Here is a 15,174-nt window from a genome sequence, read left to right on the forward strand (position 1 = left end):
AAACATCAGGAGGTAAAAAGATAAAGGAGTCCCTGTGGATTGCCAACAATAGCGGGCATCCTTGTCTCCATTTCAAGGGCTATTGAGCCAGTGCTGTCAAAAATGTTTCTGTGGTCTTTTGGCCAGCATTATGTCATAGAACGCTGTTACCTTCCCACTGAAGTGGTATCTATTTATCTAAGCACATCTGCATGCTTTCAAATGGCTAGGTTGGCAGGAGCTAGGGCAAGGATGGAAGCTCATTCTATCATGCAACACTCAGGTCTAAAACCTGTCTTTACTGAACTATGGCAGAAATACCATAGTTAACATCTTAACCTATAAGCCATTTTGCTGCCATATCAAGGGGTAACTGAGACACATATAATTACAACATGGGGCTTTTTTATCTACTAAACCCATACAAGAAGAGACAAGTTCTCTAGCGTTCCACACATCATATGATTTTCTGCACCCAAAAATCTCATTCTTGCATTATACTGTATACTCACCATGTAAATAAACATTGGACACTATTGTAACTTCCCAAATCAAAATTGCAGCATTTCTCAGTCTCACCTGTGTGTGACAGATTTTAGCAGAGTCCAAAACACTGGCTGAGGAAGGCGCCCTCCATGTTTTTTCCCTTTTGCTCCAATCTCTGCTTTGATGTGCTTAGTCTTCAAACCATGTACAAACACAGCCTCCAATACACAACAAAGAGTATTAGCATCTTCATCATCACTTGTTACAAGAGCATCAGAGGTCACGTAATGCTTCTGCAGGGCCTTGATGGAGTTCACCAGCTGCTTCTTGATCAACTAAAGTAACATAAATACAGGTTGTCTTAGGTTGCACCAACATTAAATAAAGCACCCCACTTCCAAATTAATATTAATACTATGCAAACACTGGCAAATCTCAATGGGCGAATATATTTGTAACCTCTGGGCAATGCAGTTCAAGAAAGATGCTAAAAAATTAAAAAATATATGAAAAATAATATAGCAGCAAATAAACCAAGTCTTGTTTGAAACAGAACACTTGCTTTAATGTTGATGCAGCACAGACTTGGAAATATTCAAAATTTTGGTCTCAGATAATAAAAATACTTTTAAAAAATATTATATTATGTATTATCCCTTGAAGCAAAAGACAGGAGGCTGATTAAAGACATTTCAATAAGAGCCAGAATCCCTGTCTCTTATTATCTTAAGGTTGATGTAGCCTAAAAGCATTATTTCCAATATTTACACTTTCAAGTTATGCAAAACGCTTTACTTAGGTCTGACTTTTAAAATAACCCTTTGAGCAACATGTTTTAAGGAGCTTCCACTTCTTTCCTAAGTTCCAGTACAATTCATAAGTTTTCTTCTATTGGAAAACCAGTTATTTTTATTGACAGGCAAGAAAAAAAATGGCAGGAGAGGGAAGATAAATTTTGTAATTGCACCTAATTTTTCCTGTTCACACTGTAACCTCATATTGCAGTTTTCCTTGTTTTCCTCTATCTTAATCTTGAAGGCCAATAACATAATAGTGTTGCACTAATAAAGGAGAATATTTGTAGCTCAGGGTTGGAATGAGGGGCCTTGGTGCTCTCTGAATTTGGTTGTTTTTTTTTGTTTTGTTTCATTACCCAAACTAGCTAACATCATCAGTGCTAGTATATAGCAGCCCCGCTGAAGCATCCCCTGGCCTCCTTTCTGGGTGACAGTGGCCCAGAAAAGGTCTTTGACATCTGGATCAGGCCTCGGAAACCCACTGAAGCGTCCCCTGGTTTCATTTCCAGGTGTTGGAGGCCTTTTCTGGACTGTTGCCACCTGGAAAGGACGCCGGGGAACACTTCAGCAGGGCTCCAAAGGCCCAATCTGGGTCTCGGAGGCCTTTTCTGGGCCGCTGTCACCCAGAAAGAAAGCCGAGGGATGCTTCAGCATGGCTCCAAAGGCCTCATCTGGGCGTCAGAGGTTTTTTCTGAGCTGCTGCTGCCTGGAAATGACGCTGGGGGATGCTTCAGTGGGGCTCTGAAGGCCTGTTCTGGGCCTTGGAGGCCTCCTCCAGGCTTCCAAGGTCCAGTACGGAGGCCAGGGAGGCAGCCACATACTTCTGGAGGTCCATTCTGGGCCTCGGAGGCCTCCTTCTGCTCTTGCCGGGAGGAGAGAAAGAAACAGAGGCTGGAGAGGACTCATATCTTCACAAGGTAAGTACCTGGTGCAGCAGGATGTGGGGAAGCACTTGTGGGCTCTCAGGGAAGGGTACAGTGGGACAAAAACATATTTAGTCAGCCACCAATTGTGCAAGTTCTCCCACTTAAAAAGATGAGAGAGGCCTGTAATTTTCATCATAGGTATACCTCAACTATGAGAGACAAAATGGGGGGAAAGAATCCAGGAAATCACATTGTAGGATTTCTAACGAATTTATTTGCAAATTATGGTGGAAAATAAATATTTGGTCAATAACAAAAGTTCATCTCAATACTTTGTTATACACCCTTTGTTGGCAATGACAGAGGTCAAACGTTTTCTGTAAGTCTTCACAAGGTTTGCACACACTGTTGCTGGTATTTTGGCCCATTCCTCCATGCAGATCTCCTCTACAGCAGTGATGTTTTGGGGCTGTCGCTGGGCAACACGGACTTTCAACTCCCTCCAAAGGTTTTCTATGGGGTTGAGATCTGGAGACTGGCTAAGCCACTCCAGAACCTTGAAATGCTTCTTACGAAGCCACTCCTTCGTTGCCCGGGCGGTGTGTTTGGGATCATTGTCATGCTGAAAGACCCAGCCACGTTTCATCTTCAATGCCCTTGCTGATGGAAAGAGCTTTTCACTCAAAATCTCACGATACATGGCCCCATTCATTCTTTCCTTTACACGGATCAGTCATGCTGGTCCCTTGGCAGAAAAACAGCCCCAAAGCATGATGTTTCCACCCCCATGCTTCACAGTAGGTATTGTTCTGTACCAGCCTGCTACCGGCCTTGCAGAAAAAGCAGGGACAACCCCTTTTACAAGAAGGCAAGAGGCTGGAATTACGCCTGCCAAATTTATTGCTACAAAAACAAATAGAACAAGACACAAACCAAGAAACAGGAGCTTTTCAAGCTGTTGCCTTCAGCAAACCAGCCCTCCCATGCATTCCCCCTTAAATACAGTTCAGGGCATGGCTTCTCTCTGCCTCCTTCCGAGGAGCCCCATTGCCTTCCTCTGTTTACTCCTGATTAACTGCCTCCTGCGTCGGGCGTCCTTGAACAGGGCCAGCTGTGGGTCATCTTCATCCACGCTGTCAGGCTCACACAGCTGGGTCTGCGTCATGACCAGATGAGAGGGGCCTGGCTGAGGACTCTCATCAAGCTCTTCAACACCCCCGTCCTCCTCCTCCTCTGAGTCATCCGACCCAACTGCCAAACCCACAGGCTGACCCTGAATCACAACAGGTATTGTGTTCTTTGGATGCAACTCAGCATTCGTTCTCCTCCAAACATGACGAGTTGAGTTTTACCAAAAAGTTCTACTTTGGTTTCATCTGACCATATGACATTCTCCCAATCCTGTTCTGGATCATCCAAATGCTCTCTAGCAAACTTCAGACGGGCCCGGACATGTACTGCCTTAAGCAAGGGGACACGTCTGGCACTGCAGGATTTGAGTCCCTGGCGGCGTAGTTTGTTACTGATGGTAGCCTTTGTTACTTTGGTCCCAGCTCTCTGCAGGTCATTCACTAGGTACCCCTATGTGGTTCTGGGATTTTTGCTCACCGTTCTTGTGATCATTTTGACCCTACGGGGTGAGATCTTGCGTGGAGCCCCAGAACGAGGGAGATTATCAGTGGTCTTGAATGTCTTCCATTTTCTAATAATTGCTCCCACAGTTGATTTCTTCACACCAAGCTGCTTGCCTATTGCACATTCAGTCTTCCCAGCATGGTGCAGGTCTACAATTTTGTTTCTAGTGTCCTTCAACAGCTCTTTGGTCTTGGCCATAGTGGAGCTTGGAGTGTGACTGTTTGAGGTTGTGGACTGGTGTCTTTTATACTGATAACAAGTTCAACCAGGTGCCATTCATACAGGTAACGAGTGGAGGACAGAGGAGCCTCTTAAAGAAGAAGTTACAGGTCTGTGAGAGCCAGAAATCTTGCTTGTTTGTACGTGACCAAATACTTATTTTACCGAGGAATGTACAAATTAATTCATTAGAAATCCTACAATGTGATTTCCTGGATTCTTTCCCCCCATTTTGTCTCTCATAGTTGAGGTATACCTATGATGAAAATTACAGGCCTCTCTCATCTTTTTAAGTGGGAGAACTTGCACAATTGGTGGCTGACTAAATACTTTTTTGTCCCACTGTATTTTAGTGGGTCCGGGGAGGCCTTGGGTGGTCAGAAGCACTAGGCCCCCATATGGCCTTCCCCACCCTGAAATACTTCATGTTCACTTAACAAACCATGCATTTGCCCATGCATTAAATTAGCGAATGTGTGGGCAAGAGCTGGAAGTGAATCACGTTCACCGTATGAGATTCATTACTACAAATCCTCGAGTTACGAATGGAATGGACAGGCTCCATTACATTTGTAACTCGAGGACTACCTGTACTATTCAAAAGAGACAATCAACAAGCCAAATAAAGGAATAAGACTGAAAAACCTCCCCACCAGCAATCAGCACCCAAATGAGCATAGGTTAACTCCAAGATTAACATCAGACCAACAATCAAGTAAACAATACTTCAATCAAAGAACTGCAAACAAGCCAAAAGTAAACAGCTCAACAAAAGAACCTCCAAGGCCATCAACAACACTGACAGGATAAACCACTAGAATGAGAGCAAGCCCCACTCCTTACTAGCAGAAATGTTATCTAGATGAAACCTCCGCAAGAAAACAACCAAGTTCAGAAAGCACCAAGGACCCCTAATAATAGTGTTGTAAAAAAGGTGGTTTGGATAATGAAGATGGGTTTTAGGGGAAAATAAATGAAGGTACTAATTGGATTATAAGAAAATTAAAGAACAGTTACCAATTATCAATACCAATTAGTACCAACTGATATTAATAACTACCAATAATATAATGTTGAGCTTTGCTTTGAAAAATGGAAGGTGACCCAATGTGTGGTGTCAGAATAAATCCTAGAACAGAATTCTAAAACTGAATTATGTATAATTGACAGAAATAGCAGCCTCTTTTGATAGGGCAGAAAGGAATTATAGTATACAGATAGTGTTCGATTTACGACCCATTTGATAGTGCTCAATGTACGACCCACAGTTTCTGTTGCTAAGCAATATATTAGTTAAGTGAGTTGCACATCCCTTTACAAATTTTTTTGCCATAATTGTTAAGTGACTCACTGTGGTTTTTTTAAAGCAAATCTGACTTCCCCCACTGATTTTGCTTGTCAGAAGCCAGCTGGGAAGGTTACAAACAGTGATCATATGACCTCAAGACAACACAACTGTCATAAGGACATGCCAGTTGCCAAATGCTGAAATCTTGATCATGTGACCATGGGGATGCTGCAATGGTTTTAAATGTGAAAATCATTCATTGGTCATATTTTCAGTACTATTGTAACTTTGAATGTTCACTTAACAAACGGTTGTAAGTTGAGAACTAATTATCCATAGAAATTATACCATTTCCATGTTAAACTCAGCTCTTTAATCGGACAACTTTCTTCCACCTACTGAATATGAGTCCCTACACCCAAAAGCCTTATTTCCAGATATGAATTCAGGAATCTATATTCACCTGCATAACCTCCTGTATTCGGCAGCCATTCCTAGTTGTGTGGTTGGAATGCATGTTTATCTTTGCTTCTGTCTCACACTTACATCACATGATAACCTGAGGAAAAATAAACATAGAGTAGAATTTTCACCAGAGACCACCATAAGCAAATCAAAATTGCTGATAAGTAGTCTAGGCTATTTGTCACTTTCCTACTTATTTACTCAAAAGTAGATATTGGTGACTGAATAAATATTTGAGTATGGGTGGGGAAAAAACAGTTTGCAAGATCTTTCCAACTGCCCTTCCAGCAATTTTTCTTCTCATGATTCCCACAAGTTAGGTTTGCTGAGTGGTGACAGAGGCATCTCTATTTGTGAGGAATATAAAAAGAAATATTTTCCATGATGGTAATGACTAAAAAAAACCCTGGTTTATTACTGACTGCTTGATTAGACAACCTTTTGGGTCTTCTTAATAAAGCCTATAATGGTCAATAATAATTCCTCTCTCCCTTAAGAAGAACAAAAGAAACTGGCCTAAAAACACGCAGGTGCCACAACATTATAAGCAGAACACAAGTTAGCCACGGAAACACATTTATGAAGCAACAATTCCAGGTGACTCAAGCAAATGCCCTATATAGCTTATCCCAAAATACAACCAGTAATAAAATTTGTTTCACCACCTCAAATTTCATCACTTGTCTAGATTTGGATATGTGTAAATATATTTCCAAAGACTTCTCCAAAGTTCCTGGGAACTTGATTCCCCACAATACTTAGCAAAGTGTTACATTTCTTATTATATTACAATTCTTTTCCTTCTTTCCCTCCCTTTATTTCATTTCCTCTGAAGCCCACTTACCAGTAACTACAGCTTCACCCCAGCACATTAGCAACTCTTTTCCACCATAAAGCAAAACCCAAACTGATATAATTAATGCTCAAACACCAGAGGTGGGTGGATTGTCTGAATAGGGTCATGGAGGCTCAGGAGACCAAGGGCAAAAACTGCATTGCTCCTCTGAAGTAGGGGTAGAATGGAGAAAATAAGCTCCTGGTTTTGAAACTGATTTTGTCACAAGACTTCCTGAACTCTGAACATTGCAGTTTTAAAAGCAGAGCACAGCATCCACAGGGTGAATTTCTTTTAAACTCTGACCTCCTATAGATGGAGAGAACCTTCACCTCTTCATATTTGTACAGACTAGATTTTCTTCCATGGACAACAACATTATAATGTAGCATAGTGGTCACATCTTTGGAACCTCACAAATCCAAATTAAAATCCCATCCTAGTTGAGTCACTGGATGGGCTTTTAGGAATATTCCCCTCCCCTTTTCCTAAAATATATTCACAGTAGAATTAACTGGTGATAGGTTGATTTTCCAGCAGTGCAGGAAAAATTGGGGCCATAATCCACTGGTAGAATGCTACGTTGCAAACAAAAAGCTGAGTTCAATACTTAGCATCCCCAGTCATAATGCTATGAAAATCTCTGAATGAAATCTAGTGATTTTCTGCACAGAAAGGCACCTTAGCAATTGCCAGATACTTTAAACTTTAACTCCTGTCAAACCACTCAGCCCAGTTAAAGGCAAAGGAATCTGGGAATCATTCATTCTGAATAGCAGGAACTGCCCAGCCACGCCTGGCCAGTATTAATCTACATAGACCATAGGCAGAAAGCAACACATTTTTTTATTATTCTCAAGAACTGAGTCTGGATACTTATAATTAGTATTATGTTATTATAAAGTGGCCAACAGATGACGAGAATCTAGGGAAATCCATTTGGAGGAAAGGACACGGAATGGCCATAGATCTATGTATGTGTATGTGTTACTTGGAAGAAATAGCATTCAGTTATTCAGATAAGTTTCTGCAAACTCACAAAAGCAGAGTCAGACATGTTTAACACTGAGATGACAGATTAAAACTGAGGCAACATCCTAGAATAAAGCTCTAACCTAGCTATCTCCAAACTGTTGCCAACAATGTGAATCCTGAGACTTCAATTTGAGAGAGACTATGTTTTAAGATCGAGATATAAAACACACAAACACAAAAACTCTGTCCTGTAATATATAAGCAATAAGGAAACCAGCACCTTTCCTGCATTATTTCACAGATATTATCACACATAACAAGCTTGTTTTCAGGATGTACTTAGGTCCTATCTACAAACTCCAGAAACATGTGGAGGCCCTCTTAAATGTTTACATGTGAAAGGGATGAAAGCATATGCTGCTTGATACACTTGGAGTCTGTGAACTGCTGAATGTATTGACAGATCTGGAATTGATTACTGTTGTCTTATGTTTCTCATAACAGAATTCTGAAAAACACCAGGCAAAGTGCCAGCATGAGCAACTCCAAGGACTGTTGGAAATGTAAGCAGACATTGAAAGAAAAACTACTGGGGAATGGGGAGGGGGAGCAGAAAGAATCTTGCTGAAGAGCTGTATGACACACAAATATTAAAGTTGAAAGCAGTGCAAGCTCTCACTATAATAGAACCCTAGCTCGCTGGAACCAACACAATAGCAAATATATACTCTATCTCAATGGACACTAATAATAATGCTTGATGGGATTGGGTGGGAGACATAATGCCACCCGGCTCAACATCTGTCTTTCTGAACAGTTAGATTAAAACCAGTACATGAGAGTATAAAGATGCTTACGCTTATCTGATATAACCCTCTGATTTAAAAGCAGAAACTTTCCAACTAGAATCATTTTTATCTTTAAAAATAAAATAGACCAAATCATGACAGGCAAAACTGCATCCAAATGTACAAAGTGAATACAATCAGACCTGTAGATCTTGTACTGCAAGCATAGATTCTGGCATGACCACTAGTCGTAACACCATTCCACTTACCTTAATCTCACAGACTATAAAACAGCATTAGCTGTACCTGCTAGTCATATCTCAAAATTAGTACCATCTCAAAAGATGGTCCAGTTCCTCCTCCTGTGGACCAGCTCTCTTTAGATGAGAGCAGATGATACCCTGTCAGCATTTCCAGACAGAAAACTTTTAAACAATAAAGCCAAATCACTCAGTGACTAACTGAGATCCTGGAAATGTTATCTCCCAGGCATGATTGTATTGTTCCACATAACATGATGACAAAGCTTTTCCCCATCATCTGACTGAAGCTGCCTTCTTGCATTTTAAGTTGTGATTTAATATGCTGAAAGGTGAAATTCATCAGATGTTGAGCTTGACCTTTATGATGATGGGGAAGAGATTAAGAAATCTTTTCTTTTTCTTTTTAATCTATATTTTTATTTTATTCAAGACAAGGTTAAAATACAAAATAGAAAACCCCAAAGGGAAAAAATCCCACAGAAAACAAAAGAAGAAAAAAAACAAGACAAAAAACAAAAACAATCAAAACATTTTAAAAAGGTGCATCAAAACAATACATAGACATATTATCCCCTCTAGTTGAATACTCATCTACATTACTACAACATTAGCTCCCACCCTTTGTGAGATAGGCCTTCCCAAAAATGTTAAACTACTAAATCTATTTGCAGATTATTCTGTCTTCTAAATGTTATATTAGTACAAAGTAGTTAACAGAAAGAATAATAATACCAAAACAAAACAAAATTAAAGTTTCAAACCTCTCTGTTACTAAAATTTTATTGTATTCCACTCGTACTACGGTATCTTATGTATCCCAAGTCATCCTTAAAGTTATAAGGATCCATGTTTGTTTCTTAATATTATATCTTATCAGTTGTTGTTTAATTAAATATAATAGATAGTTGCCAGAATAAGTCTATCTTCCGATCAAAATCCAAATAGAATAGTTACCAATTAACTGTAATAAATCCATCCAGTCTCCCTCAGTCTTCATAGAAGGAAGGAATTTATCACTTCCCTTTTCAGTCAGAGACTGGATATTGTAGTAGATACATATAGACCTGAACTTTGGAACAACAGATGAAATCCATTCTGTTAGTTCTCCAGCTGCAAAAATATCTCTTTGATCTGGAACTGGATCAAAGTCCTTCTGTGTGTCTTTATCCAAAGTTCTATTCCTTAACATTTTTTGCAAAAAGATTATGGTCTCATCCAGTTTTTTAAAGAGAAATTCAGCTAAAGGCTAACTATTCTCCTACTCTCCTTTCTTAGTTTTCAGCCACTCTTTAGCTATTTTAACTTGATCAGGGAACAAGAACAGACAAGATATGTTTTTCTCTATATATTTCAGTTATAAGGAGGTTATAAGAAAAATTCAATAAAAATAAATTCCAGATATTTTACAAATTCAAAAAATAGGGAATCTAGTGGTGAGAGTCTGAGAGCTCTTCACCCACCCAAATGCTGCCGTGCTTCCATACAGAAGGGACAGAAGTTATCTAGAATAATATATCAAAAAGTAAAAAAAGAGAAAAAGCAATTAGAATCCAGCAAGGGGTTGAAATAAATCAGCATTCAACTACTAATCATCTTTTAAAACAAAAAGCAAAATAAAATAAATCCAAAAAGTGAAAGTTAATACTCAGGCATGCTTAGAAAATGAAGATGTATATGCCAAGTGACTTCAATCGCTTCCAGAGAATTAGAATCTCTGGAAGTGAAATCAAGATATCGTTGGTAAATGGAAGAAGAAACCCTTACTGTGCAGCAGTCATTTTGAAAGGAAGTTGTAAGCTCCTGCTTCAACTAATCCCCCAAGAAAGCAGAACTCTTGAAACAGGCATTGTCTTAAAAGGAACTTTTACTGAGAGGCAATGATAGCAAGAAAGTAAAGCAGTGCCAAAGAATGTTCAAATTATCACACCATTGCACTCATTTCTCATGCTAGTAAAGTTATGCTTGAAATCCTACAAGCTAGACTCCAGCAGTATGTGGATCGAGAACTACCAGAAGTACAGGCAGGATTTCAAAGAGGCAGAGGAACTAGAGATCAAATTGCCAACATAAGCTGGATCATGGAGAAAGCTAGGGAGTTCCAGAAAAACATCTACTTCTGCTTCATTGATTATGCTAAAGCATTTGATTGTGTGGATCACAACAAAATGTGGCAAGTTCTTAAAGAGATGGGAGTACCAGACCATCTTATTTGTCTCTTGAAAAACCTATATGAGGGTCAACAACTGGACATGGAACCACTGATTGGTTCAAAATTGGGAAAGGAGTCCGGCAAGGCTGTATACTGTCGCCCTGCCTATTTAACTTATATGCAGAGCACATCATGAGAAAGGCAGGGCTAGATGAATCAAAAGTTGGAATTAAGATTGCCGGAAGAAACATCAACAACCTAAGATAAGCAGATGATACCACTCTAATGGCAGAAAGTGAAGAAGAACTAAAGAGCCTCTTGTTGCGGGTGAAGAAGGACAGTGCAAAACTTGGGTTGAAACTAAACATTAAGAAAACCAAGATCATGGCATCTGGCCCTCTCAATTCCTGGCAAATAGATGGAGAAGAAATGGAGGTAGTGACAGATTTTATTTTCCTGGGCTCCAAGATCACCGCAGATGGGGACTGTAGCCAAGAAATTAAAAGACGCTTGCTCCTGGGGAGGAAAGCCATGGCAAATCTAGACAGCACACTAAAAAGCAGAGACATCACCCTGTCAACAAAAGTGAGTATAGTTTGACTTCCTGTTTGGCAGCCATTGGGACAACTGGGAAAAGCTGGTGCTCAGCTTTCCAGCTTGGTTTTTCTTCATCTAGCGACCCTTAAAGGGTCAGAAAGTTGCCCTGGAGGGGCAACGAAGGAGGAGGGATACTTCAGGAGCTCAGATCAGGGGGCACCCGATTGGAGCGAACTGTAGGACCCTCTGGAAAAACGAAGGAAAAGGCTACCAAGATCTAGTAGCCATAGTCGTCTCCAGCAGGAAGGAAAAGGACTAAAATCAGCGGAATTTCAACTGCATGCTGAAGATGGGTGAGCAAGATTTTCTCTTTCCTTCTCCTTGAGGATTATAAATGTTATGCCCCTGATGGGAAAGGGCTGAAAAGAAAAGACCCCCCAAAAGGATTAAAGTCAAAAGCGGTGAGTAATTATAAAGAGGGGGAGAGACTCTTTGCTAAAAATATTTGACACTGATAAATAAGCCAAGGAGGACATCTAGTGGCGAAAGAAGAACGAATTTTTTGATAATATTGTGAGAATTGAAAAAATTGTTGTGGACTTAAGTAACCTTGACAAATGACACCTGCAAATGATAAGAGTGCCTTGCTGTGAGATTGAGATTCAAAGCTACTTTTATTGAATTTGGCTAAATCTAAACAGATGTTGTTTTGGCTTTAGATTGTAAGCTTTAAAATGACTTCATCAAATATTACTAGGCTTATGAAGAAAACTTCTTCTGCACCCTCAGTAGGACAATCCAGTCCTACAACACAGGGATCTATTGAAGCAATGTTGCAACATGAAAAGATAAGCACTGCTCAAAGTGAAACACAGATTTCATTAAAATTTCTTCAAGAGCTTATGTTAAAAAATCAAGAGACATTGGAAAAAAACCACCTGGGAATGCAGGAAAATCACAGGAGGACACAAAGTAAATTGGAGAAACTAAATGAAGAAATTTTGGATATAAAGGGAAAATTTGAAGCTCAGAATCAAGTGTTAATAAAAAATCAACAGAAAATACACAAAATTGAAGAAAAAACAGATGAGAATGATAAAAAGATAGAAATGTTACTAGAAGAAAATGAAAAATTTAAGAATGCAATCAAGACTTTAGAGATGGAAAAAGTGGAACATTATTTAAGATTTCAAAATATCCCTGAGGATAAAGAAGAAAACATAGCAGAGGTGATTATTGACATCTTGGAGGAGGCTCTGAAGGCAGATCGAGGAGAAATTCAGCTAGAGGTAGATGACATATTTCACATCAATTCAAGCTACACAAGAAGAAATAAACTGCCAAGAGAAGTACATGTAGGGTTTACAAAGAAGACAAGAGATGAAGTACTACGGAAAGTTAGAGATGAACCAATACAATATAAAAATAAGGAAATTGTGGTTTTAAAGCAGATACCCAACATACACAAAGACACTATCACTTTTTGACCACGAAGCTGATTGCTAATGGTATAAATTTCAGATGGCTGTTGCCAGAAGGCATCTTAATAAACTGGAACAATACAAGATATAGACTGGACTCAATTTGGAAAGCAGAAGATTTTGAAGTGAAGAACAGGTCAATCTTAGATGAAGGAGTGAAACTAAGCCAAGGGAAGAGTAATGAACAGAAACAAACAGAAGAGAGGACCCAAGGAGCAACTGCACAAACAGAAGAACAGAGAGAGGAAGACAACCAAAAGGGCGAGGATGAAGGACTTGCCAGAGAAGAAAGGACTACTAGCTCTACTAGACCAAAATATAAATAAATGGAAATGGAGAAAGAAAATGGAATCTTCTCAGTAAACATAAATGGACTGAATTCACCAATTAAAAGAAATAAGATTTTTAGAAAATTACAGAAATTGAATTTGGATATAATCTGTTTGCAAGAAACGCATATAAAAGAACATCACAAATTATTGGAATATTCAAAAACTGGGAAACTTTATTATGCATCAGCGCAACAAAAATATGTCGCTATAGGACTTCCGGTGGCTCCGCGGCGCCGGAGACAGCCTTCCCGGGCTGCCCGCGGCTCAGCTGTGTGATTTTTCGCCCGAAACAGCGCCGATCAGCTGTTCGGGCGAATTTGAAGCCCCCTCCTCGGGAGAAGAGGAGGGGGTGAGCCCCCAGGTAGGGGTCGAGTTCTCCGGGGCCGCCTGAGCTTGGAGCTTGGGCGGCTGAAGGATTGAACTCCCCCGTAGCCTGGGCTGCTCCCAGCTGGCTAGCGTCTCTGCTCCGGACTTTATGGAGCAGAGCCAGGCGTCTGCGACCATCCCTGCTTGAAGGAGAGACTATGAAAGGAAAAGAGCAGGCAGAGCAGTACAAGAGGGAAAGATGAAGAGATGAAGAGGATTATTTTATTTTACTCTCAAGCTTGATGGACTTTGCTTAAAACTTAAAGTGAAAGTGCGTCACAATTGTAAGTAAAAGATGGCGGCTAAACCTCCCCCTAGAACTTTTCGGAGTGCTGGAAATTCTCCGGTGCAACAACAATCATTACTGCAGGCGTTGCATTCTCCTGATGTATTGACATCAAAGGATCTTGAAAAACATACCCAGTTAATTTTGGAGTCAATGGGTGTTAAATTTGTACAGATGGAGGAGAAATTGGAGAAATTGGAGCAGAGAATGGAAGAAAGGATGGAGCAGAAACTTAGAGAGATGAAGGTAGACATTTTGTCCTCAGTGCATAAAGTAGCTAAATGTGTGGAGGTGCTGGATGACCAAGTGGAAGACTTGACTCAAAAGAATGCTATATTAGAAGCAAAAGTATTGGAAATTGAAGATTTAAAAGACAAAATGGATAGCGAACAGAGTCTGGCTCAATTTTACCAGATGCAGTTTGCTGTTAGAATTAGAGGCCTAAAAGAGAATATTAAAGAAGATTTAAAGCAGCTGGTTTCTGAGGCTTTTGAGGGGGTATTGAACCATCCAGCATCTGAAATAAAACAAGGCATGGACAAAGTGTTTCGTGTGAATTCGTGGATTGCTAAGCAGAGAAAGTTGCCTAGAGATGTGGTGGTTTATTTTGTAAAAAGGGAAATTAGAGATGAAGTTATACAAGCTGCCTATGATACTAAAGTTGTGATTGCTGGTCAAGAAGTTTTGGTTCTAAAAGAAATTCCTCCAAAGATTTTAAAGAGAAGGAAGGACTTTATATTTCTTGTGCAAGAGCTCAAGCAAAGAGATATAAGGTTCAGATGGGAGATCCCAGCTGGGTTGAGCTTCATGTATGATGGCAAAAGGTACTGTTTGGGTACTGTGAAGCAAGCGCATGATTTTTACAACAATGTTTTAAAAGCAACCCCATCAACACTTCTGGAAGCTGCAGAGGGATCTGGAGAAGGAGAACATCAAGAGGATGAAGATGGACAGATAGACGAGAAGGGTACAGGAGGAGATCAAGCTGCAACTCTTTTGGATGATCCTAGAGAACAGAGGGTGACGCATGCTGCCTTAAAACGCTCAAAAAAGATAAAAAAATAAGACCAGTAGAAATCTATGGAACTTCCACAATATACTTATAGTCAAGTGGTAGTTGTGTTTTTAAGAGTTTTGGGATGATATGTATGGTAACAGAATTTTTAATTTGGAATTAATGGACAATTTACTACAGAGGAAGAGGAAGAAAGCTTTGTGGGTTAATGCGGGTTAATTTGTGTAAGAACTATCTATTATAGCCTATTTTGGCTAGAGAGGTTAATAGGGATAGGTGCTTGTGATGTGTAAGTGAGAATATGTCTAGGTAATAGTGAATTGTGGAAGAACATAGATGGGAATGATGCTAGTTTTCTTTTATTTTAGTTCTTTATACATATTTAGTATTGTTAAGGATTGGTTTACTCTAT

General features: G+C 39.8%; 1 protein-coding gene across 2 annotated transcripts in view; it reads right to left on the minus strand.

The window, feature by feature from the left end:
• The window catches only part of PLEKHM1 (pleckstrin homology and RUN domain containing M1), a 58,164-nt gene that overhangs the window by 18,606 nt on the left and 24,384 nt on the right, over nt 1–15,174 (minus strand). The window contains exons 2-3 of one of the 2 annotated variants that reach the window (XM_083377073.1): nt 5,734–5,829; nt 559–800 (exon numbers count right to left, since the gene is read on the minus strand). In XM_083377073.1, coding sequence (XP_083233199.1) covers nt 559–800; nt 5,734–5,787 — 296 coding nt within the window. In that variant the 5' untranslated portion in view covers nt 5,788–5,829. Of the gene's footprint in view, nt 1–558; nt 801–5,733; nt 5,830–15,174 lie in introns of those variants that run through there. The other variant, XM_083377074.1, reaches the window with a different exon arrangement.

This window comes from Vipera ursinii (genome assembly GCF_947247035.1).
Source record: "Vipera ursinii genome assembly, chromosome: Z".
Lineage (NCBI taxonomy): Eukaryota > Metazoa > Chordata > Lepidosauria > Squamata > Viperidae > Vipera > Vipera ursinii.